Here is a 25,825-nt window from a genome sequence, read left to right on the forward strand (position 1 = left end):
CTCGGGTCCCTTCCTCACCTGGAGAGGTGACCTGCAGGTAGTCCTCGTACCCCTTGGCAAACATCTCGTAGGCGTTGGGCGGGGGCGATTCTGACTTAAATACTCCAAGTACTGCAGGTACGAGCAGAAATCCTTCTCCGAGTGATGGTGGGACCCCGAAATCACAAACTGCACATCCAGCTGGGGGGGAGAGGGGAGGGGGGGACCCCGAATCACAACTGCACATCCAGCTGCGGGGGAGAGAGGGGAGAGGGGGGACCCCGAAATCACAAACTGCACATCCAGCTGGGGAGAGAGGGGAGAGGGGGGGACCCCGAAATCACAAACTGCACATCCAGCTGGGGGAGAGAGGGAGAGGGGGGGACCCCGAATCACAAACTGCACATCCAGCTGGGGGGGAGAGAGGAGAAGGGGGGACCCCGAAATCACAAACTGCACATCCAGCTGGGGGGAGAGAGGAGGGGGGGGACCCCGAAATCACAAACTGCACATCCAGCTGGGGGGGAGAGAGGGGAGGGGGGGGACCCCGAAATCACAAACTGCACATCCAGCTGGGGGGAGAGAGGAGGGGGGGACCCCGAAATCACAAACTGCACATCCAGCTGGGGGGAGAGAGAGGGGACCCCGAAATCACAAACTGCACATCCAGCTGGGGGGCGAGAGAGGGAGAGGGGGGGACCCCGAAATCACAAACTGCACATCCAGCTGGGGGGAGAGAGAGGGAGAGAGGGGGACCCCGAAATCACAAACTGCACATCCAGCTGGGGGGAGAGAGAGGGGACCCCGAAATCACAAACTGCACATCCAGCTGGGGGGGAGAGAGGAGAGGGGGGGGACCCCGAAATCACAAACTGCACATCCAGCTGGGGGGTGAGAGAGGAGAGGGGGGGACCCCGAAATCACAAACTGCACATCCAGCTGGGGGGGAGAGAGGAGAGGGGGAGACCCCGAAATCACAAACTGCACATCCAGCTGGGGGGGAGAGAGGAGAGGGGGGACCCGAAATCACAAACTGCACATCCAGCTGGGGGGAGAGAGAGGGGAGAGGGGGGGACCCCGAAATCACAAACTGCACATCCAGCTGGGGGGGGGGGGGAGAGGGGAGAGAGGGGGGACCCCGAAATCACAAACTGCACATCCAGCTGGGGGGGGGGGGAGAGAGGAGAGGGGGGGGACCCCAAAAATCCCAAACTGCACATCCAGCTGGGGGGGAGAGAGGAGAGGGGACCCCGAAATCACAAACTGCACATCCAGCTGGGGGGGAGAGAGGAGAGGGGGGGGACCCTGAAATCACAAACTGCACATCCAGCTGGGGGGGAGAGGGGAGAGGGGGGGACCCCGAAATCACAAACTGCACATCCAGCTGGGGGGAGAGAGAGGGGAGAGGGGAGGACCCCGAAAACACAAACTGCACATCCAGCTGGGGGGGAGAGAGGGGGACACCGAAATCACAAACTGCACATCCAGCTGGGGGGGAGAGAGGGGAGAGGGGGGGACCCCGAAATCACAAACTGCACATCAGCTGGGGGGGAGAGAGGAGAGGGGGGGGATCCCGAAATCCCAAACTGCACATCCAGCTGGGGGGGAGAGAGGAGAGGGGACCCCGAAATCACAAACTGCACATCCAGCTGGGGGGGAGAGGGGAGAGGGGGGGGACCCCGAAATCACAAACTGCACATCGAGCTGGGGGGGAGAGAGAGGGGAGAGGGGGGACCCCAAAATCACAAACTGCACATCCAGCTGGGGGAGAGGGGGGACCCCGAAAATCAAACTGCACATCCAGCTGGGGGAGAGATGGGAGAGGGGGGGACCCTGAAATCAAACTGCACATCCAGCTGGGGGAGAGGGGGGGAAGCAGAGAACGAGGAGGGGATTTTTAATTAGTAGTGGGCCCTGCGTCACCGTCCCCCGGAGACCCCCATTGGGTCACCTTGAAGAGCCGGAAGATGAGGCGCTGGTGTCCCTTGGCCAAGACGGGGAACCCCTTCTTGTTGGTGAGGAAGATGCTGGTCGGGAGGACAGCGGCTTTGATGGGCTCCCCCAGCCAGCGGTCAATGATGTGTCCGGAGGGAAGGTCAGCACCCACCTCGATGGCTGAGAAACAAATGGGTCAGTTGGTCATGGGGCAGCCACGCAGTCAAAGGGGGGCGGGGGGGAGGCACACGATAAGGGGTCAGCCGGTACGGGGGATGGCCACACGGCCAAGTGTCAGCAGGTCCGGGGGGCAGGAGCACACTCACCCAAAGCGACGGTCTTGTTGTAGTCACAGAGCGTGCGGAAGTTGTGCCACCTGAGACGGGAGAGAGGAGGCGTGAGAAGCCGGGGGGGGGGAGATAAGCTGCATCGCACCCCCCCATCCAACCCCCCCAACTCACCATATCCAAGTCTTCTCCTCCCCGCTGCTCCCCTCCTCACACTCGGGGACCGGCTCGTTCTCGATGAGGTCTTCACGCAGGTCCTCGTGGGCCATCAGGGGTACCCGCATCCAAAACTAACCGTGGGTGGGGGGGGGGGGAGAAGAGTCACGCACCCATTCAAAACTAATCCTAGGGGGGCGGTGGGGGGGAGGAAGAATCACAGCTATCCAAAACTAAAATCGGGAGTCAGATGCCCATCCAACGCTCTCCTGATGCAGACAGTCTAACCCTCACTAAGAAGGTCACACGCCCTTCCAACGCTCTCCTGATGCAGACAGTCTAACCCTCACTAAGAAGGTCACACGCCCATCCAACGCTCTCCTGATGCAGACAGTTCTAACCCTCACTAAGAAGGTCACACGCCCATCCAACGCTCTCCTGATGCAGACAGTCTAACCCTCACTAAGAAGGTCACACGCCCATCCAACGCTCTCCTGATGCAGACAGTCTAACCCTCACTAAGAAGGTCACACGCCCATCCAACGCTCTCCTGATGCAGTCTAACCCTCACTAAGAAGGTCACACGCCCTATTCTTCGGGTCTCCTCTCCCCTAGTAGAGTGTAAGCTCTCTGGGTCAGGGATCGCCTTCCTATTGTCTCATCATACAATGTTCCACTTGGTACTGCGCTGCGGAGCGTGTTGGAGCCATACCATGGTGGAGTGGTGCCCGGTATGGATATGGCTGAGGAGGAGCCGGGCCAGGTTGCTGTTCTCTTTCTGGCTTAGAGGGATGAGGAAGGCAGGAAGGCCGAGATACGCAGAGAAATTCAACTCCTGCAACAGAGCCTGAGGGGAGAGAGCGAGCGAGTGAGGGGAGGGGAGAGAGCGAGCGAGTGAGGGGAGGGGAGAGAGCGAGCGAGTGAGGGGAGGGAGCGAGTGAGGGGAGAGAGCGAGCGAGGGGAGGGGAGAGCGCGAGCGAGTGAGGGGAGGGGAGAGCGCGAGCGAGTGAGGGGAGGGGGAGAGCGCGAGCGAGTGAGGGGAGAAAGCAAGTGAGGGGAGGGGAGAGAGCGAGCGAGCAAGGAGAGAAGGAGGAAGAGGGACAGCAGGAGGAGGAAGAGGGAGAGCAGGAGAGCAGGGGGAGAGGGAGAGCAGGAGGGAGAGGGAGAGCCAGGGGGAAAGGGAGAGCAGGAGGGAGAGGGAGAGCAGGAGGAAGAGCAGGAGGAAGAGGAAGAGCAAGAGCAGGAGGAAGAGGAAGAGCAGGAGGAAGAGAAGAGGGAGAGCAGGAGGAAGAGGAAGAGCAGGAGGGAGAGGGAGAGCAGGAGGGAGAGGGAGAGCAGGAGGAAGAGCAGGAGGAAGAGGGACAGCAGGAGGGAGAGCAGGAGGAAGAGGAAGAGCAGGAGGGAGAGGAAGAGCAGGAGGGAGAGGGACAGCAGGAGGAGGAAGAGGAAGAGCAGGAGGAGGAAGAGGAAGAGCAGGAGGAGGAAGAGCAGGGGGAGAGGGAGAGCAGGAGGGAGAGGGACAGCAGGAGGAGGAAGAGGAAGAGGGACAGCAGGAGGAGGAAGAGGGACAGCAGGAGGAGGAAGAGGAAGAGCAGGAAGAGAAGAGGAAGAGGGAGAACAGGAAGAGGAAGAGGGAGAGCAGGAGGAGGAAGAGGAAGAGGGAGAGCAGGAGGAGGAAGAGGAAGAGGGAGAGCAGGAGGAGGAAGAGGAAGAGGGAGAGCAGGAGGAGGAAGAGGGAGAGCAGGAGGAGGAAGAGGAAGAGGGAAAGCAGGAGGGGGAAGAGGGAGAGGGACAGCAGGAGGGAGAGGGACAGCAGGAGGGAGAGGGACAGCAGGAGGGAGAGGGACAGCAGGAGGGAGAGGGACAGCAGGAGGGAGAGGGACAGCAGGAGGGAGAGGGACAGCAGGAGGGAGAGGGACAGCAGGAGGAAGAGGAAGAGCAGGAGGAAGAGGGACAGCAGGAGGGAGAGCAGGAGGAAGAGGAAGAGCAGGAGGAAGAGGAAGAGCAGGAGGGAGAGGAAGAGCAGGAGGGAGAGGAAGAGCAGGAGGGAGAGGAAGAGCAGGAGGGAGAGGAAGAGCAGGAGGGAGAGGGACAGCAGGAGGAGGAAGAGGAAGAGGGAGAGCAGGAGGAGGAAGAGGAAGAGCAGGGGGAGAGGGAGAGCAGGAGGGAGAGGGACAGCAGGTGGAGGAAGAGGGACAGGTGGAGGAAGAGGAAGAGGGACAGCAGGAGGAGAAGAGGAAGAGGGAGAGCAGGAAGAGGAAGAGGGAGAGCAGGAGGAAGAGGGAGAGCAGGAGGAGGAAGAGGGACAGCAGGAGGAGGAAGAGGAAGAGCAGGAAGAGGAAGAGGGAGAGCAGGAAGAGGAAGAGGGAGAGCAGGAGGAGGAAGAGGGAGAGGGACAGCAGGAGGAAGAGGGAGGAGAGCGAAGGACAGCAGGAGGAAGAGGGAGGAGAGCGAAGGACAGCAGGAGGGAGAGGGAGGAGAGGGAAGGAGGAGGAGAGGAGAGGGAAGGAGGAGGAGAGGAGAGGGAAGGAGGAGGAGAGGAGAGGGAAGGAGGAGGAGAGGAGAGGGAAGGAGGAGGAGAGGAGAGGGAAGGAGGAGGAGAGGAGAGGGAAGGAGGAGGAGAGGAGAGGGAAGGAGGAGGAGAGGAGAGGGAAGGAGGAGGAGAGGAGAGGGAAGGAGGAGGAGAGGAGAGGGAAGGAGGAGAGAGGAGAGGGAAGGAGGAGGAGAGGAGAGGGAAGGAGGAGGAGAGGAGAGGAAGGAGGAGGAGAGAGGAGAGGGAAGGAGGAGGAGAGGAGAGGGAAGGAGGAGGAGAGGAGAGGGAAGGAGGAGGAGAGGAGAGGGAAGGAGGAGGAGAGGAGAGGAGAGCGAAGAAGAGGAGAGGAGAGCTGAGAGAGCGAGAGAGGAGAGGAGAGGAGAGCGAAGGAGAGGAGAGGAGAGCGAAGGAGAGGAGAGGAGAGCGAAGGAGAGGAGAGCGAAGGAGAGGAGAGGAGAGCGAAGGAGAGGAGAGCGAAGGAGAGGAGAGCGAAGGAGAGGAGAGCGAAGGAGAGGAGAGGAGAGCGAAGGAGAGGAGAGGAGAGCGAAGGAGAGGAGAGGAGAGCGAAGGAGAGGAGAGGAGAGCGAAGGAGAGGAGAGGAGAGCGAAGGAGAGGAGAGGAGAGCGAAGGAGGAGAGCGAAGGAGAGGAGAGCGAAGGAGAGGAGAGCGAAGAAGAGGAGAGGAGAGCGAAGAAGAGGAGAGGAGAGCGAAGAAGAGGAGAGGAGAGCGAAGAAGAGGAGAGGAGAGCGAAGAAGAGGAGAGGAGAGCGAAGAAGAGGAGAGGAGAGCGAAGAAGAGGAGAGGAGAGCGAAGAAGAGGAGAGGAGAGCGAAGAAGAGGAGAGGAGAGCGAAGAAGAGGAGAGGAGAGCGAAGAAGAGGAGAGGAGAGCGAGGAAGAGGAGAGGAGAGCGAAGAAGAGGAGAGGAGAGCGAAGAAGAGGAGAGCGAAGAAGAGGAGAGGAGAGCGAAGAAGAGGAGAGGAGAGCGAAGAAGAGGAGAGGAGAGCGAAGAAGAGGAGAGGAGAGCGAAGAAGAGGAGAGGAGAGCGAAGAAGAAGAGAGGAGAGCAAAGAAGAGGAGAGGAGAGCGAAGGAGAGGAGAGCGGAGAAGAGGAGACGAGAGCGAAGAAGAGGAGACGAGAGCGGAGAAGAGGAGACGAGAGCGGAGAAGAGGAGACGAGAGCGGAGAAGAGGAGACGAGAGCGGAGAAGAGGAGACGAGAGCGAAGAGAGGAGAGCGAAGAAGAGGAGAGGAGAGCGAAGAAGAGGAGAGGAGAGCGAAGAAGAGGAGAGGAGAGCGAAGAAGAGGAGAGGAGAGCGAAGAAGAGGAGAGGAGAGCGAAGAAGAGGAGAGCGAAGAAGAGGAGAGCGAAGAAGAGGAGAGCGAAGAAGAGGAGAGGAGAGCGAAGAAGAGGAGAGGAGAGCGAAGAAGAGGAGAGGAGAGCGAAGAAGAGGAGAGGAGAGCGAAGAAGAGGAGAGGAGAGCGAAGAAGAGGAGAGGAGAGCGAAGAAGAGGAGAGGGAAGAATTACAACGAGTGATACAGAAACCCAGACATCGAGGCCCACATCTACCAAGCAGTGCTATCCCCCAAGACACCTGCAAGCGAATGGGCCGCGAGGGCCTCTGGCACGGGATAGCACTGCTTAGTAACATGGGCCTGGCCGCCCCTTCTCACCGCCTCCGAGTTCCGTCGGACTCTCGCCCCGTCCGAGTCGGCCTTGATCCATTCCGACAGCTTCCCCACAATCAGCGTGTTCCAGTCTGGGAGGGGGAGCCGGGGGTTAGTCACGTGTGCAGCCCGTGTGCACCGCTCCAAGCATGTCCCTCCTCCAGGCCCCGGGGGGGGGGGGGGGGGAGGGGGAGCCGGGGGTTTAGTCATGTGTGCAGCCCGTGTGCACCGCTCCAAGCATGTCCCCTCCTCCAGGCCCCGGGGGGGAGGGGGAGCCGGGGGTTAGTCACGTGTGCAGCGCTCCAAGCATGTCCCCTCCTCCAGGCCCCAGGGGGGGGGGAGGGGGAGGGAGAGCCGGGGGTTAGTCACGTGTGCAGCCCGTGTACACCGCTCCAAGCATGTCCCCTCCTCCAGGCCCCGGGGGGAGGGGAGGGGGAGCCGGGGGTTAGTCACGTGTGCAGCCGTGTACACCGCTCCAAGCATGTCCCCTCCTCCAGGCCCAGGGGGGGGGGGGGGGAGGGGGAGGGAGAGCCGGGGGGTTAGTCACGTGTGCAGCCCGTGTACACCGCTCCAAGCATGTCCCCTCCTCCAGGCCCCGGGGGGGGGGGGGAGGGGGAGGGAGAGCCGGGGGTTAGTCACGTGTGCAGCCCGTGTACACCGCTCCAAGCATGTCCCCTCCTCCAGGGCCCCGGGGGGGGAGGGAGAGCCGGGGGTTAGTCACGTGTGCAGCCCGTGTACACCGCTCCAAGCATGTCCCCTCCTCCAGGCCCCGGGGGGGGGAGGGAGAGCCGGGGGTTAGTCACGCGTGCAGCCCGTGTACACCGCTCCAAGCATGTCCCCTCCTCCAGGCCCCGGGGGGGGAGGGAGAGCCGGGGGTTAGTCACGTGTGCAGCCCGTGTACACCGCTCCAAGCATGTCCCCTCCTCCAGGCCCCGGGGGGGGGAGGGAGAGCCGGGGGTTAGTCCACGCGTGCAGCCCGTGTACACCGCTCCAAGCATGTCCCCTCCTCCAGGCCCCGGGGGGGGAGGGAGAGCCGGGGGTTAGTCACGTGTGCAGCCCGTGTACACCACTCCAAGCATGTCCCCTCCTCCAGGCCCAGGGGGGGGGGGGAGGGAGAGCCGGGGGTTAGTCACGTGTGCAGCCCGTGTACACCGCTCCAAGCATGTCCCCTCCTCCAGGCCCAGGGGGAGGTAGAGGGGGGGGAGAGGGAGGAGAGCCGGGGGTTAGTCACGTGTGCAGCCCGTGTACACCGCTCCAAGCATGTCCCCTCCTCCAGGTCCCGGGGGGGGGGGGGGGGGTGGGCTTCAGACCCCTTCCCTGGGGCAGTCACACATTCCTTTCTCTTCCCCGAGATCTAAAACCAGCTCCGGTGATGGCGTGGCACACTCGGGTCTTACCACGGCCGGAGAGAAGCAGGTCGGAGCGGGTCTGGGGTCCGGTGCGGGACTTGGCCGGCTCCCGGTGGAATTCCCTCTTGAAGCGCGGGTGGAAGATCGGCATGCACAGGAAGTCGAAGCTGGGAGGGAGACGGGAGCAAACGCTGAACACACAGCACAGGCCCCCACAGTGAATCCTGTCCCAGCGTGCGATGCCACACAGGCCCCTACAGTGAATCGTGCCACACAGGCCCCTACAGTGAATCGTGCCACACAGGCCCCCTACAGTGAATCGTGCCACACAGGCCCCTACAGTGAATCGTGCCACACAGGCCCCTACAGTGAATCGTGCCACACAGGCCCCCCCCTACAGTGAATCGTGCCACACAGGCCCCCCCTACAGTGAATCGTGCCACACAGGCCCCCCCTACAGTGAATCGTGCCACACAGGCCCCCCCTACAGTGAATCGTGCCACACAGGCCCCCCCTACAGTGAATCGTGCCACACAGGCCCCCCCTACAGTGAATCGTGCCACACAGGCCCCCTACAGTGAATCGTGCCACACAGGCCCCCCCTACAGTGAATCGTGCCACACAGGCCCCCCTACAGTGAATCGTGCCACACAGGCCCCCCCCTACAGTGAATCGTGCCACACAGGCCCCCCTACAGTGAATCGTGCCACACAGGCCCCCTACAGTGAATCGTGCCACACAGGCCCCCCCTACAGTGAATCGTGCCACACAGGCCCCCCCCTACAGTGAATCGTGCCACACAGGCCCCCCTACAGTGAATCGTGCCACACAGGCCCCCCCCTACAGTGAATCGTGCCACACAGGCCCCCCTACAGTGAATCGTGCCACACAGGCCCCCCCCTACAGTGAATCGTGCCACACAGGCCCCCCCCTACAGTGAATCGTGCCACACAGGCCCCCCCTACAGTGAATCGTGCCACACAGGCCCCCCTACAGTGAATCGTGCCACACAGGCCCCCCCCTACAGTGAATCGTGCCACACAGGCCCCCTAGAGTGAATCCTGTCCCAGCGGGCGCTGCCACACGTATGACAGAGCAGCGTGCCAACATATAAGAGCCGCCTGCCACACGTACAACTCGAGCAGCGCGGCACGTGCCGTCACGCACGACCGATCAGCGTCTCATGTCACGCATATGACCAAGCTGCGCCCCACGTATGACAGCAGCATGCCACATGTACAATTGAGCAGCGTGCCCACATACAACTAGTGTGCCACACACACCACGCTGCATGTCACACGCACTGCGTGCCATGTGCCCCACGTATGACAGCAGTGTGCCACGTATAACCACGCAGCGTGCCCACGTATAACAGCGCAGAGCGCCGCAAGCCACACATATGACCAAGCCGCATGTCCCACGTACAACTGAGCAGCATCTCGTGTCACACGTCTGACAAACCACGCGTGCCCACGTATAACCGAGCAGCGTGCCCACGTATAACCGCGCAGCGTGCCCACGTATAACCGCGCAGCGTGCCCACGTATAACCGCACAGCGTGCCCACGTATAACTGCACAGCGTGCCCACGTATAACTGCGCAGCGTGCCCACGTATAACCGCGCAGTGTGCCCACGTATAGCGTGCCCACGTATGACAGCGCAGAGCACGGCGTGCCCACGTATAATCGCGCAGCGTGCCCACGTATAACCGCGCAGCGTGCCCACGTATAACCGCGCAGCGTGCCCACGTATAACCGAGCAGCGTGCCCACGTATAACCGCGCAGCGTGCCCACGTATAACCGCGCAGCGTGCCCACGTATAACCGCGCAGTGTGCCCACATATAGCGTGCCCACGTATGACAGCGCAGAGCACGGCGTGCCCACGTATAACCGCGCAGCGTGCCATGTATAACCGCGCAGCGTGCCCACGTATAACCACGCAGCGTGCCCACATATAACCGCGCAGCGTGCCCACGTATAACCGCACAGCGTGCCCACGTATAGCGTGCCCACGTATGACAGCGCAGAGCACGGCGTGCCCACGTATAGCGTGCCCACGTATGACAGCGCAGAGCACGGCGTGCCCACGTATAGCGTGCCCACGTATGACAGCGCAGAGCACGGCGTGCCCACGTATAACCGCGCAGCGTGCCATGTATAACCGCGCAGCGTGTCCACGTATAACCACGCAGCGTGTCCACGTATAACCACGCAGCGTGCCCACATATAACCGCGCAGCGTGCCCACGTATAACCGCACAGCGGGCCCACGTATAGCGTGCCCACGTATGACAGCGCAGAGCACGGCGTGCCCACGTATAGCGTGCCCACGTATGATAGCACAGAGCACGGCGTGCCCACGTATAGCGTGCCCACGTATGACAGCGCAGAGCACGGCGTGCCCACGTATAGCGTGCCCACGTATGACAGCGCAGAGCACGGCGTGCCCACGTATAGCGTGCCCACGTATGACAGCGCAGAGCACGGCGTGCCCACGTATGGCGTGCCCACGTATGACAGCGCAGAGCACGGTGTGCCACACATACGACCAAGCCGCGTGCCCCACGTACAACCGAGCAGAGGGACACGCGCCCCACGTATGACCGAACAGCACCCCACGCACAACCAAGCAGCTTCTCGTGGCACACCACGCACATGACACCAGTGTGCCACGTGCCCCGCAGCATGACACACGTGGCACGTCTCACCCTTGCTTGGCCACCGCCCCCAGCGTGTCCGCCACCTCCGGGACGCAGCTCAGGTCTCTCCCGCTGGACACGCGCCCCCCGCTCCCCACCGCCGCCATCTTTGCACGGGGACTCGCAGCATGCGCGCCGGCCGGGCACGCCCCCTTTCCCATGGCAACAACCGCCTCCAGCCAATGGGGAGCGAGCGAGAAGCTGACCAATCAGAGCAGGGTTCTGACCCGCTGGCTAATGGAATGGCAGGCAAAGAATATAGGCGGCGGTGGCAGCCAATCCGATCATAAGTACTGAGGTGGGCGGGGTCAATCCCAAAGCGCTGGCTCTGACAGCGCATGACAGGCCAGGCTGTGGAACACGCCCGCTCGCTCCATGGCAACAAAAGGAAGCCAGCCTATCAGGAGGCAGCAGTCAGACTCATAGCAGCTAAATGATCACAGGTAGAACGTCAGCGGGCCAGTGGCGCAATGGATAACGCGTCTGACTACGGATCAGAAGATTCTAGGTTCGACTCCTGGCTGGCTCGGAAATGACTTTTTATTTCTATTATTATTTATTTTATTATTCATTATTTTTATTATATTTTATTATTCATTATTTCTGTTATATATTTTATTATTCATTATTTCTATTATTATATAATGAATTATTCATTATTTCTGTTATATATTTTATTATTCATTCTTTCTGTTATTATATATTTTATTATTCATTCTTTCTGTTATTATATATTGAATTATTCATTCTTTCTGTTATTATATATTTTATTATTCATTATTTCTATAAATGAGGAAAGTTATTACATGAGCCACATTAAAACCTTTCCACGCGTCTCTCGTGTCAGGGACTATTCTTATTTTAAATATACTTTTTAGTATTGGGTTTCATACCTGGTATAAGTTTGTGGGTTGTGGGGGTGGGGGAGGGGGATAGGGGAATATGGGGAGGAGGGAGGTGGTTAGGGGGGTAGGGGGAAGGAGTATAGGGGTGCATTGAGGGCTTCCTTGGTTGGTGTTTTTTTGGGCGGGGGAGGGAACATTATGGTCGGGTTATGGGTTAGGTGCATTGAGAGCTTGCTTGGTTGGTGGGCAGGAGAGGGAACATTATGGTCGGGTTATGGGTTAGGTGCATTGAGAGCTTGCTTGGTTGGTGGGCAGGAGAGGGAACATTATGGTCGGGTTATGGGTTAGGTGCATTGAGAGCTTGCTTGGTTGGTGGGCAGGAGAGGGAACATTATGGTCAGGTTATAGGTTACTGTAGGTGCATTGAGAGCTTGCTTGGTTGGTGGGCAGGGGTTGGAGTCAGGTCTCTGGATTTAGTCTTGTCGGTGGCATGGTAATGCAGCTGACAGTGGGGGCGATGGGATCTGTTAGGTGGGTGACTTTAGTGAGACATTTGGAAGGGGTGAGCATTGGGTGGATTATGGGGGTTGGGGAGGGTGGTTATCATTCAGACACCTGAGAATATGATTGTGAGGAGGGGCTATTGTCTCCTCTTTAGACTAATAATGTCAGTTAACCAGAGCCTACGGTCTGTCGGACCCCTCAGGAATGTAATCCAAGGGCCCCATACCTTCTGGAATTTAAGGCGGGTGTCATGTAACATCGATGCTCATTTTTCCATTATCATCATTTCCCAGATGTTATTTTTGATCTGCGTCTTGGGAGATGGCTTCTATGCCTTCCACAAGTGTGCTATCACGCATTTTGTCACACTTCGCCAACACAAACCCAGACACCCTCCTCTAGATCCCAGATTATTTAACACGGGGCAGACACTGGTAACATTTGGAAAAGATACAGGATTCCCTGGAGAATAATCATTTTTACTGTAGTAAGTTTTCCTAGCCAGGATATCGGGTGTGTTTACCACGTGCTGCGGTCCTATTTGATTGCTTTTAATTAACGAGGGATAATTCTGGTCGTATACATTTTTGCACTGCTTTGTAATGTACACCCCCAGATATTTTAGTAAAGAGAAGAGAGAGAACCCAGTGTAGCACTCAGGCTCACGCTCTGATGATGAGTGAATGATTTAAAACATAATTTTAATTGATAGCATCATATATTAAAACATAAATGTTGGAGCAACGCACTGGAGGTAGGTTGATCCTGGATAATAACAGCCGTATTGGCTCCGGATCAGACGGAATCGTGTGTACCAGGTATGTCTTATATGAAACACTGGTGACAGGACAACACAGAAATCCTAGTGTGGACCTGTGTAGTGAGTGTGTGCTGATGGGTGTGCTCAGATAGGTACTGAGACTACATATCACATGCTAGCAGAATCTGCGTAAGCCCTTAATTAAGGTGGTAGATGTGACCCGTAGTAACTGATAGACACGAGGAGCAAATGTATTGTGTATATCAGTAGTTGTTGGTGCAATCAGCTGTGCTTCCTCTCAGTAAACGATGGTAAGCCTAGCTAGGTGTCAGGGTGACCTAAGGTAACCTTGAAGTGCTGTGCTGCAGGAGTGTGGTGTCCTGCAGTAACCTACGTGGCTGTTGTCAGAGGTAAGTTATACTGACTGTAGGCAGTGGAGTAGGTGGATCAACCTTGGTCAAGAAGACACTAATGCTATTGAATATATCACTTGTCATATATCAGAGGGCTAGCTGTAGTGGCACAGAAAGTAAACCTTTGTGCTGCTATGTAAAAGGCTGTACACGGCAGCGCAGCTTGAATGTTGCTGCAGGCAACTAAAATTCAGTACTTCTATCGATAGAGCACTTCCCTTCTAAACACTGCACATGGAGGCTTAATATGACCGTCGGGGCACTTTTACCCTGTATATTTTAGCATGAGCAGACTACCGCATACACTCGCAGTTAGAGAATATAATGCGGAGGCAGTCACTGGTCTGCGCATGCACGTGGGAGATAGGAGCCCCCCTATTGCCTCCCCAGATATTTTAGACTCATCTCCTTCCAGTTTAATTTAAAATCTCGTTTCATATTAGCTTGCGCGGCCGGCGAGATGTTTAGACTCAGGGCCTCCGATTTGGGGGAGTGTATTTTGAAATGTGTCAATATAGTGAAGTCCTCTACTTCTTTAGAAAGCTCCGGTAGGGATATTTCCAGATTCGTGAGATATAATAAAACATTATCAGCGAACAGGGAAACTTTGTAGTCCTTTTTTCCTATCACCACGCCTGTGATGATCGTTTTTAAAGTGATTGATGATGCTAAGGCTTATAATGCTTATAATGCTAAAGCTAATACGAGTGGTGACATTGGGCATCCCTGACAAGTTCCATTTTTGATGGGGAATGACTGCGACACACAACATGCGGCTTTTACGACAGCTGTCGGGAATGAATAGAGCTCTCTTATTCCGGCTATAAAGCGGGGGCCTATTCCATATTTATGAAGGATTTGAAACATGAATGGCCAACTCACCCTGTCGAAGACCTTCTCGACGTCTAGCCCTAGGATTATTGTGGACGACTTGTTGTAATTATGGATAATATTGGTTATCATTCGGATGAGGTCTGCTGCTCATCTCTCCAGGACAAAGCCTGCCTGGTCAAGGTGTGTAAGGGAGCCTAGGACTGCATGTAACCTAGTGACTAGTATGTTGGCAAATATCTTTACGTCATTGTTTATTCATGAAATTGGTCTATAGCGTGGGGATAAAGGATGATCCTTACCTTCCTTAGGTAACATCTTTGCAGGCTGTGTCTAGGGTGGGTAAAGGGGCCTTATCTAAATATTTATTTATCTGAGTGAACTAGTTGGGTCATCTCCTGTTAGGTCTTTTCGGGCTTGGTAATATTCCCTTACCTCGTTATTTATGTCTATGGGATTATGGGTTAGGGCTCCTGAACTTTTTGGGATTGCATAAATATTGTGGCCATTAATCCGGTCTCCGAGCTTCGATGCGAGGACGCGATCGGCCTTATTGCCATTGTCATGATACAGTTGACGTATCCAGCGCATCGATTTTTCAGTTCTCTCAACCAGGCAGTTTCTTAATTCTAGACTGATACTATCTAGCTGTTTCTTTGTGTGTGTAGCCCCTGCTACAAATGTGTGTGTGTATATACTGTGAACAATGCAGAGTTGGTCTGCTCCACCGATCACATGGTGCAATGGCTGACAAAGCGCCATCCGGCACAAAACGCGTCAGTTTTTTTTTTTTTGTTTGTTTTTTATTACTTACATTTTTTATTGATCATTTTATATACAAAAAATAGGATATACAAAAAAAGAAAAACAAAAAAGGTGGGAATACAATAATACAAATAAACTGGTTGTGGAATAATAAGGGGGAGAGAGATCAGGGAGGGGGAGGGGAGGGACAGCATTTGTAACAATATAACACAGTAAACAACAGTTTAATTACCACATGTATCACTCTGTTCCAAGCATTCTAGTCTATATATGGGGATATATATGGGGATATACCTGCATGACGGAACCAAGGAGCCCAAATCTCTGAGAATCGCGAGGTAGAGCCGTTCAGATAGGCTGAGAGTTTTTCCATATAGTATATGCCAAATGTTGTTGTTTATTTGGTTTAGGAATGGAGTTCCCGGTTGTTTCCAATTTTTGGCAATTGTACACCTTGTGGCGTTTAAAATTTGGGATATTACTTTAGCTTCTTTTTTGGTGTGATTGGGCATTGGTTTTCCTAGCACTATATATAATAGGTCATGTGGGACAGTGATCCCTAAAATCTTGTGTATTAGGGCGAACACTTCCGTCCATGTTTGTTGGATTTTGGGGCATGACCAGAATATGTGCAGTATATATTCCCCACTTCACCACAGCCACGCCAGCACAGAGGGGAAACGCCTGGGAGAAAAGAGTGTAACCTGGCGGGAGTCATATACCATCTGAATATTAACTTGTAAATGTTCTCCTTAATCACGACACACGAAGAGGTTTTGGAAGCAGCTTCTCAGATATCTTTCCAAATATCTAGGTCTATAATGACGTTAAAATCCCTTTCCCAGGATACCACATAGTTATCAGGAGTTTGGTTGCTTTTTATAGGGGATAGACTCTGATATATTCTAGAGATAATGCCTTGTGTGAGGGGCTGGCGCAGACACCAGTCCTCATGTATGGTTAAAACATGGAATTGTTTCGGTTTGTAGACTGATTGGACATAGTGTCTAACCTGGAGAAATCTGAAGAATTCAGAAGTGGGGATATCATGGTTTGTTCGTAGTGAAGTGAATAGAGGGACTTTCCCTTGAATAAAAATACCATTAACCCTTATGGGTCCTTTTTGAACCCAGATATTGGATTGTGGGTTACCTGTGTAAAAAGGAAGGGAGGGGTCAGAGAATAGGGGTTGCATAAGGGATGGGGTACCGGTTAGTTGGAACCTGGATTTGAGGGAATCCCAGAGATTACAGGCAAAGGATATCACGGGTTCTTGTAGGTCTCAGGTGGTCTAGACTTTTTATTGAGCCAGAGGAGATTCTTTATTTTACATGGGGAGCAAATCAGATCCTCTATTTCGACCCATCTTTTATCAGTTGGGTTTGAATGCCAACTAATAAGTTGACTAACAACAGCTGAGGAGTGAAGGCATATTGGTGCCAACGCTTAACAACTAGAATCTCATTTGAAAGTGCACTCCTTGGCAATTAAAACTTAACATTTAATTATTTAATACATTAAAATAAGTTCTTAACACATAGTCAATAGAATTAACAACATATAATGTACTGAGGCGGGGGGGAGTGGAGAGATGGTAGGTGGCTAGGGTCCACCAATATGCCTTCACTCCTCAGCTGTTGTTAGTTAATGTTATTATCTTCTCATTAGTTGCACCCACCGTCATACTACACGTTTAAGGCACATCCATACTACACCTACATCATTAATTTAGTGAGCATTATATATCTCCTTTTTGTCAACTAATGAGTTGCCCTAGCTGTGCGGATCTATAGTAGTTTTGTAAGTTCGGGAGAGCTAAGCCTCCTCCTGATTTGGATTTATAAAGAATATCCTTACGAACTCTGGGTCGTCTATTTTGCCAGACAAACTGCTAAATCTTCATCTGAATATTATTTAGGGTTTTCTGGTTGATTTTAACCGGGAGAGTTTGAAAGAGATAGAGGAGTCTCGGTAACATATTCATTTTAATGGTGGCTATCCTCCCAAACCAGGATATTACATACGGATTCCAAGAGGCCAAATCCTTAGCTATTTGGTCGTAAAAGGGTTTAAAATTTGTGCTGTATAAAGTTGAATAATCTTTTGTTAATTGAACCCCTAGATATTTAATGTGGTTCGGATTCCATTTAAAATCGAAATTTAACTGTAGCAATTTTACCATATCTTTAGGGAGATTTAGACTGAGGGCCATAGATTTGGAATGATTAATTTTATAACCTGAAAGGGAACCAAATTCCGATAGAACGTGAAAAAGGTTAGGGAGGGAGGTGAGAGGTTTTGAGAGCGTCAGTAGTATATCATCCGCAAAAAGAGCTATTTTGAATTCTTCCTGACCAACAGAAATACCCGCAATATTGGGATTCATCCTTATCCGGCATGCTAATGGTTCTATGACCAAGGCAAACAACAAAGGTGACAGCGGACATCCTTGTCTAGTTCCGTTTAATATTGAAAAAGGGTCAGACAAAGAGTTGTTCATTCTCACAATGGCCGTTGGTGTGGAATATAGTGTGTTTATGCTGCTTAAAATTTTGGATGTGAATCCCATCTGCGAGAGAGTAGCTGACATAAACTGCCAATCTAATCAATCGAACGCTTTTTCTGAGTCCAGTGAGTAATAGAGATGGGCACTTTGTGTGTTTTTCGTTAGTGTTTTTAATCCTGTCAATGTGCCAAATAAAGTCTATTTCTGCTGTTATCGATCTACTCTTGGTGAGTTTTCTTCCGGCAGCGCACGCCATCTCTCGCTTTCATCAAATCACCGGATTCAGGCTGGAGCACGCCTACCTCGGTTCATCTTGCAAGAGAAAAACTCAGGGAGTGCCTTTAAGGCCGGGGCCATAGAGGCTTCAGGAGAGCGGAGGCGCACTAAAGCTGAGGCTCGCCTGCTTAAGTCGGCGCGATTCCACGGACTTGCAGGCGAGCCAGCGTGCGCGAAGGGAGCCGGGGGGAGGTGGTTGGAGGCGGGGCAGTGACGTCGTTGGGCCAATCGCCCGCGACGCACTGACGTCAATGTCACGGCGCCGACGTCACAGCGCCGTGATGTTGACGCTGCTTCAGGCTGATTGGATGTTTTCAGCCGACAACGCGCTGAAAAACAGCTTGGCTGTCGGCTGAAAATTTCAAAGCCTCAGCACGCCTGCGGACGCTCGCGTGAGCCCCCTTTCAAGGCATCCTCATTGAGGATGCAGGGGCTCAGCGCTGAGCGTCCGCATGGCTCAGCGCGGCCTGTCCTTCTATGGACTCGGCCTAAGTCTCTCACTTACCGCTGCGTGCTCGGTTTCTCTAGATATGACAGAGACCGTTTTCCTTGGTGATATTGTGACGAAAAAGTGTTACACAGACCAACCAGGTATGGCAACTGTTCGTTCAGACCTGTATTTCCCAACAGTCACAGTGTATCTATAGCTATCCATTGAATTATACATCAGAAGCGACAAGGACTTCCCAAATCACCGCTTTGTGCGCTGTCCATAGAACAAATGGGGATATTTGTGCCTTTGAGTTTAGTGTGAAATATTGTTGTCACGATGGACATCAACTTTACCAACACATTCATATTTCTGGGTACTTGATTGAACAGAACAAGTTGCAAAATAAATTGTGATTTATTTCCTTAATAGACAAACACACGACATCTGCAGAATACACTTAAAACAACACTTACTGGGATAAGGGAACTAAATAAATTGTCCTTGGAACAAAATAAATTGTCCTTTGCTTGCAAGTGCAAGAAATGCAGCCTTGATTTAAAGGTTGTGTGGCCAGATCGCAACTTGCCAATCTGATATCTCAGCCACCTCAGAGTATTTCGTGGAACTTTGTTAGAACTCGTTCCAGAGTCACCAGGGCTAACGAATTCCGAAGTTTGGGGCAAATCCTTAGTTACGTTGTTATTAACCCCTTCTCTCCTGAACCGGTTGCCGCTGTGCTGGAACAAAGTCTTGTGTCTTCACATTATGGATCAAAATTCAGGAATCAGACTGGGGACACCTTGGGAGCCACGGCTATAGACTGGCCAAAGCTATCTTTAACATGTGGATCCAATCCCCCTTGTGGGAACCATTAACCCACCAATAGCCAGGTTGGCCACAGTTCATAAGACCGGTCAAAAAGGCTGTCCGGTATACAAAGCGCATGAGTCAGGTTGACACACATGCCACTTAGCATACCTGGGATACACCCATACTTTGGCGCCGCTGAGTCTGATTTTTGACCCAGAGGTGTCAATAGCCTGCCGTCTGTTGTGCATCAGTATGCCAGTTTGGTATATACTGTGGGTCTCTGGGTCTTTTCATGCTGACACTCTTTTAGAAAGGGGGATGCTAAATCAGTGAGACTCCTTTGAGGCTCAGTCATAAAAATACCCCCAGCTCATTCACCCATCTCACAGCTGTATGCCCGAGGAATTCCTTTCCCGGCTTGCAAAAATACCTCCTGCCTTACATTTAAAATCTGCAGTTTGTACACGCTTTATTAAAACATCATGTTCTGTTCGTGTCACCACTGTAAGATTTATATGTATGTGCATGTAGTGTTTCACTGTATTTGCACCCCAAAAATCAGGTTTCTGGGTGCTTTCGTTCTAGAGTTAACAGTTCTAAATTGAAATGCGGGCTTCTATACAGCAAGTAAGGGATAGCTTTTACACACTTTTCCAATCAGGGCTAGTGTTGGGCTCTCCTGCGCCATCATGTGTTGGTTAGAGGGTATGGCTAGCAATGCATTTTGACTTTTAACATAGCAAATCAGTTTAACCCCTTCCTTCCCACTGCGGGTCAGGATTAATCAGCCGTGTATAACCGTTATTTAAGGCCTGATTAATCCTCCCCCCGTCACAATTGTGTTACTGCGCTGTGTATCCGATCTCATGTTTTAGGCGCGCACAACAGTGTCTCCACATCCGATCTGCTCTGAGTTTAGGACGGATAACTTTACGGATACTGGTGTACAGTCTGACCAAGATCTATTTTCAATTTTCGGCCCCTTCGATCGAAGCAATCAGTCCTGTACTCGCTACCGACAGGTCTATCCTCGGCCGTGGGGTGTGAGGTGCAGAGAAGCGCGTATAGCTTCCTGACATAGGGGATTACGTTTCTCCGTGTGTCTACCAGCTGATTGTCCCGTACTATCTCGTGCAGAATTTTGGCGTTTCTGATTAGCAGTGGATTGGTGTTGCGTTGGGCATCTAATCAGTCTCTTGCCGGATTCAGTACGGCGTTGAAATCCCCGCCTAGAATAAGGTGTTTGAGGTTCATTATTTTGAGGAATGTATTTTGGAAGACTTGTCTCTGACTTTCATTGGAAGTGTATTGTGAAACTAGGGTTTCATCGGTTCCCTCTGAATGTTACCAACTAGAATCTGTCATCTCCCATCTGTGTGTGATATTCTTCTACTTTGACGGGCACTTTCACATTACGCCATATGCCTGCGCCCATATTTACCCCCCTCCCCCTCTTGCTGGAGAGCGTAGGATATGCGAACAAATTCTGTTTTGGCATCTACACCCATCCTTTTTGTGTAGGTGGGTTCCTTGGATCACAACGATATCACCTTTCTTTGATTTTATCTCTGAGAAGGTCAGTCTTCTTTTGAGGGGAGAGTTTAACCCATTGACACCAACGGACAAACAGATGACGTTATCAGAGATTGACATTGAGGTTTCCAAGTCTTGTATATCTGGTTTGGGGTGTAATGGCGGTACGCGAGCTTGGTACGCATGAAGTGTGCGATGGTCCTGCGTGCGGGAAGACAGGGAAAAACTTTTATGGAGGAACCACCAAGGATTTCTTTAGACCAGGGGTGAGTGGTGTAAAGTGGTCTACCCTTGTGGTAGAAGTACTTGTATCAGTAAGGAGGCTGTTCTAAGGAATCTTGCACCTCTGTATTAAGCCGTTTAGCTATGTCAGTATTTAAGCATGTGTTTGGGTTAGTTAGGGTGGAGTAGCCATGCAGTGCAGTGATCACGGCCTCCTTTAGTACGAATGTAACTTAATTGTTAGAATTCTTTAATTGCAATACTTCAGACAATCGTTGTTCAGCAGACAAAGTTATGGTTTATTTTTATAGCACTACTTCCAGATGGAAATGCAATCAATGATGAGAACACGTGCTCTCTCTCGCAGAAGGTAATGATGGAACAAAGGGAGAGAGAAACCTTTCGTCCCGCACATGCTACCAGAGAGCGAGTTCGAGACCAAAATGCAACTGTATTTATTGATCACTAACTCTGCCCCCGTTCTCTGCATGGTTTTCCTAACAAAAAAACTTTACCAAATGTTAAACTAGCCCTTAAATTTTCTCTCAAAGCCAACCTCCAATATCTGTTATGCACGAAACTTTAATTGCTATTCATCTGTTTTGGCTACATTTCAATTCTAAACATTAAAGCTGCAGCTTAAGCTGCTGTTTTAATTTTTTTTTTTTTTTTTTAATGTTCCCTTTTCCATCCAATATGTGCATCAATACAATGTACACACTGACAAGTGATTAGCTAAGTTGCCAATAGATCCATTCTCCTGTGATCGATCGGCAATGATTTGGCTTGGGGGTTCTTTAAATCACTTATTGCTGCAGAAGAGTACCCAAGATGCAAAGTTAAGAGTGGAAGGTCATGTGACCAGGCAGTTACTAGATACAATTGGTGCACAGGTAGAGACAGGGCAAAATGGGTGTGCCAGAGCCTGTCTCAGAAGAGGAAGGGGATGTGACTATGTAAATTGTTGCTATAAAAATAAAAATGCTTGCTACTTTAGAATACATTAACAGTTTCTTTAAAAATTGTTTTTCCCTCACAAAATGCTACTAGTATTTTCTCAATACAGAACTGATTTAAAAAAAACACACGTAGGATATTGCTTGAACTGCAGCTTTTAAACATTCTCATTTAATTGTCTTGATATAATTTCTCATTCAATTATAATATAATAAACAGATTTATAACCGCAACCATCTTGAACATAACAGAAACACGTGTGCGTCTATAACATTGTCAACGTTAACAATAATAACTGGGTAATTAAAACTTGAATGTTGACTTGCAATCTACGCGTCCCTCGCTTCCGATGGAGAGTTCAGGTCTTCAGCGAGATCGTTTCCTAATCTTTCCTACTGGTCAAGTCCTCGGCCATGGTGTCCACTTTTCTGAGTTCACAAAGTCAGTGGTGCTTGACCACTAACCCCTTTGCCTCAGTATCGCTCAGGAGTCTCGGTCCATAAGTTGGATTGTGATTCGTTACCCATTTCTCTTTACATCGGAATTGTGACGTCATTGTTCTTCGCCCAAATTCGCTGGCCGAGGTTTCCGTTCTTGAACCTTCCCAGTCTGGAGAACCTTGGGTCGGCAGACCCAGGCGCTGTAGAAACCCGCAGACCCTCTTCCGGAAAAAACGCATACTCTCTTCCACGTGATGCGAGGCCGGCAGACGAAAAGGAAAGCCTCGTCTGTACTCGACTGCGTGAGTTCTCAGACTCGCGGCGATGCATCTGAGCTCTTTTCTGCTTGCCAAGGTCACTGGGGCCAGTTTCCGATATATTTGCAGTGGCTTCTTCTGCTGTTTAAGAGTCTTTACATCCCCCACCGTGTATCTAGAGACCTGTGGCTTCTTGCTTCTGTTTCAGGTCTTGTATCAGCTCTCTCGTGTCTCTCAGGGTTGTGGGTCTCACCTCGGGGTCTGACTCCAGGTTCTCCCGGGGATCCGCCATCTTGAAGATGAGTGGAGATGGTCTGTTTTGGAGAAAGCGAGTGACCTCACTTGTCCATGGATTTCTCCGACCACAGAGGCGCGTCGGAGGGTTTTATCCGGCTGGCAGTCGTGTTTTGGCCGTGAATTGCTGTCTCTGGGTTGGTCAGCGCCTCTCGTGTGCTCATTTACTGCAGAGCTTAACCCCTTTGGCGGCCATCTTGTTCAGTGCCACGCATACGCTTCCAGTAACCATCAACTCCACAGATTCTCAGTCTGTCCTGTTTCCATCCATATTAGAAATATTCCCAGATCCATAATGGCGAGTCCTTAACAAACAGATAAACCCCTCTTTTCGTCAGCTCCATTGTCCAGACTCCCCCTCCCCGAAAAAATTATTGGGGCTCCCTGATCCCGTACCTCAAACAAAACGCAGCAGCAGATTCTGATGGAAAATTCGATTTTAATCTGTCATTATCCCCTTCACTGGCAGAAGATACAGCGAGACACCACTTTGGATTCTCTGCTGGGGGTGGCAAGCACACGATTCCCCCGGTGACATGAGTGGAAGTGCAGGCCCAGGGATTCTAGCAGCCTCAGGGTTAAGGACAGCCGGTTATATCTACGCTCACATAGGAGGAAGGACGTATTGAAGAACAGAATGAGCACTGCTCCAGGGAGGAATCTCATTACTGGGAGGGCTTTGATCCTTCCGGGGGGCTGGTTACAGAGGTCTCCATGTCTCCCCCCGCTGGGAATGTAACACAGGTTGAACTTGATGGACGTGTGCTTCCTTTCAACCTAAACCGACCGAGTTACTTTGCTACCCAGAAGCGCAAGGGGAGCAGAAACAGACAGGAGAAACGCGTCGGAAACAGAATGTTTAATGCAGAACCTCCCTCAGCAAGAGAGAGAAAGTATCACAAAATAGGAACCACTGCACAGAGAGGGAGAATTAGGTTTGGAGAGGGAGAGTAGGGGGCATCTTGGTCCTCAGGGACAGGGGGGGGAGAGATGGGGGGAGAGATAGGGGGGCATTCAGGGCAAGGTCTTGCTGATCTCCTGCAGCACCGAGCGGTCGTTCTCGATGTCCTGCCGCAGGCGAGTGTACTCGCGCACCAGCTCCTCAAACTCCGGGCCCAGGATCTTGTAGGAGCTGAGAATCTCACGGGACGCCGACACCTCCCGCTCCTCGGTCCTCACCGCCCGCTCCAGGGTTTCCCTGTGGGGAGGAGAATATAAGGGGCGGATGACGGCACAAGCACAGGGGGGGGAGTATAGGGGGCGCGAGTATAGGTGGGAGCGGGGGGTGGGCGTGAGTATAGGTGGGAGCAGGGGGGCGAGTATTGGGAGGAGGGGAGGGGGAAGAGTATAGGGAGCGGGACAGACTGGCCTAGTCGCAGACTCTCTCCCCCGCACGTATCCGAGGCTCTCACCTGATCTGCCGATGAACCTCAACCTTCTCCGGGGTGTATGTGTCTGTGAGAACCTGCAGCTCCTCCATCCTGAGACATCATTACATCGTTAATGTAACTGGAAAATAATCTGGCGCCTCTCCACCCCCTCCCACGACCCCCCCCCCCTCCCACAACCCCCCCCCCCCCCCTCCCACAACCCCCCCCCCCTCCACAACCCCCCCCCCCTCCCACAACCCCCCCCCCCCTCCCACAACCCCCCCCCCCCTCCCACAACCCCCCCCCCCCTCCCACAACCCCCCCCCCCCTCCCACAACCCCCCCCCCCCTCCCACAACCCCCCCCCCCCTCCCACAACCCCCCCCCCCCCTCCCACAACCCCCCCCCCCCCTCCCACAACCCCCCCCCCCCCTCCCACAACCCCCCCCCCCCTCCCACAACCCCCCCCCCCTCCCACAACCCCCCCCCCCCCCTCCCACAACCCCCCCCCCTCCCACGACTCACCGGAATTTGAGGAGCAAGGCGTTACATTTGGTCTCCAGGTACTCCGTGTTACTGCGATCCGTGTCCGACTGAACCAGGAGGCGCAGCTCAGAGGCGGCCTGTCTGAGAAGCAGGAGGCAGCGTAACACCACCTAAGGGGGGGGGGAGACAGACGGGGAGGGGAGGTACAGCTCAGAGGCGGCCTGTCTGAGGGGCAGGAGGCAGCGTAACACCACCTAAGGGGGGGGGGGGGGAGACAGACGGGGAGGGGAGATACAGCTCAGAGGCGGCCTGTCTGAGAAGCAGGAGGCAGCGTAACACCACCTGAGGGGGGGGGACAGACGGGGAGATACAGCTCAGAGGCGGCCTGTCTGAGGGGCAGGAGGCAGCGTAACACCACCTAAGGGGGGGGGGGGGAGAGACAGACGGGGGGGGGGAGAGACAGACGGGGGGGGAGAGACAGACGGGGGGGGGAGAGACAGACGGGGGGGGGAGAGACAGACGGGGGGGGGAGATACAGCTCAGAGGCGGCCTGTCTGAGAAGCAGGAGGCAGCGTAACACCACCTAAGGGGGGGGGAGACAGACGGGGAGGGGGGAGACAGACGGGGAGGGGAGATACAGCTCAGAGGCGGCCTGTCTGAGAAGCAGGAGGCAGCGTAACACCACCTAAGGGGGGGGGGGGAGAGACAGACCGGGAGGGGAGAGACAGACCGGGAGGGGAGAGACAGACCGGGAGGGGAGAGACAGACCGGGAGGGGAGAGACAGACCGGGAGGGGAGAGACAGACCGGGAGGGGAGAGACAGACCGGGAGGGGAGATACAGCTCAGAGGCGGCCTGTCTGAGAAGCAGGAGGCTCCTCACTCCTGAGAGAGAACGACAAACAGCGACGGAGAGGGTATCAGACTTTGTAACACGCGTGTGATGGGGACACATTAGTAGATTGTGTGATTATAGATACACACACACACCTGTGGATACGTCTCCTGCTGTTTCCCCAGTAACGCCGCCGTCTCCTCCTGCTTCTCTCGCTCGCTATGCAGACGTCTCTTCTCGTCTTCGAGAGTGCTGACCAAGCGGAGAGCCTTCCCCGTGCGCAGGACATCCCCCTCCGCGTCTGAGAGCGTGAGAGAGGAGAGACTGCAGGGTGGCACGCGACACACCCGCCCGTCCCCACACGTGCGCGCGACACACCCGCCCGTCCCCACACGTGCGCGCGACACACCCGCCCGTCCCCACACGTGCGCGCGACACACCCGCCCGTCCCCACACGTGCGCGCGACACACCCGCCCGTCCCCACACGTGCGCGCGACACACCCACCCGGCCCCACACGTGCGTGCGACACACCCGCCCGGCCCCACACGTGCGCGCGACACACCCGCCCGTCCCCACACGTGCGCGCGACACACCCGCCCGGCCCCACACGTGCGCGCGACACACCCGCCCGGCCCCACACGTGCGCGCGACACACCCTCCGGCCCCGGCCCCACACGTGCGCGCGACA

General features: G+C 53.8%; 2 protein-coding genes and 1 non-coding gene across 3 annotated transcripts in view; 1 reads left to right on the plus strand and 2 right to left on the minus strand.

Moving 5' to 3' along the window:
- PRMT5 (protein arginine methyltransferase 5) overlaps positions 1–10,769 on the minus strand; it is a 23,886-nt gene extending 13,117 nt beyond the window's left edge. The window contains 9 exon segments of the mRNA XM_075568000.1: positions 19–87; positions 90–180; positions 1,931–2,094; positions 2,241–2,290; positions 2,376–2,491; positions 3,070–3,204; positions 6,559–6,644; positions 7,950–8,068; positions 10,611–10,769. Coding sequence (XP_075424115.1) covers positions 19–87; positions 90–180; positions 1,931–2,094; positions 2,241–2,290; positions 2,376–2,491; positions 3,070–3,204; positions 6,559–6,644; positions 7,950–8,068; positions 10,611–10,762 — 982 coding nt within the window. The 5' untranslated portion in view covers positions 10,763–10,769.
- A 288-nt stretch (positions 10,770–11,057) lies between these two features.
- On the plus strand, positions 11,058–11,130 carry TRNAR-ACG (transfer RNA arginine (anticodon ACG)). Its single transcript has one exon. It is a non-coding gene; the product is annotated as a tRNA-Arg (tRNA).
- A 12,161-nt stretch (positions 11,131–23,291) lies between these two features.
- HAUS4 (HAUS augmin like complex subunit 4) overlaps positions 23,292–25,825 on the minus strand; it is an 8,857-nt gene continuing 6,323 nt past the window's right edge. The window contains exons 7-10 of the mRNA XM_075569100.1: positions 25,291–25,436; positions 24,342–24,472; positions 23,860–23,928; positions 23,292–23,645 (exon numbers count right to left, since the gene is read on the minus strand). Of these exons, the coding sequence (XP_075425215.1) occupies positions 23,462–23,645; positions 23,860–23,928; positions 24,342–24,472; positions 25,291–25,436 (530 nt within the window). The 3' untranslated portion in view covers positions 23,292–23,461. The remainder of the gene's footprint in view (positions 23,646–23,859; positions 23,929–24,341; positions 24,473–25,290; positions 25,437–25,825) is intronic.

This window comes from Ascaphus truei, chromosome 13 (assembly GCF_040206685.1).
Source record: "Ascaphus truei isolate aAscTru1 chromosome 13, aAscTru1.hap1, whole genome shotgun sequence".
NCBI classification, from domain to species: domain Eukaryota; kingdom Metazoa; phylum Chordata; class Amphibia; order Anura; family Ascaphidae; genus Ascaphus; species Ascaphus truei.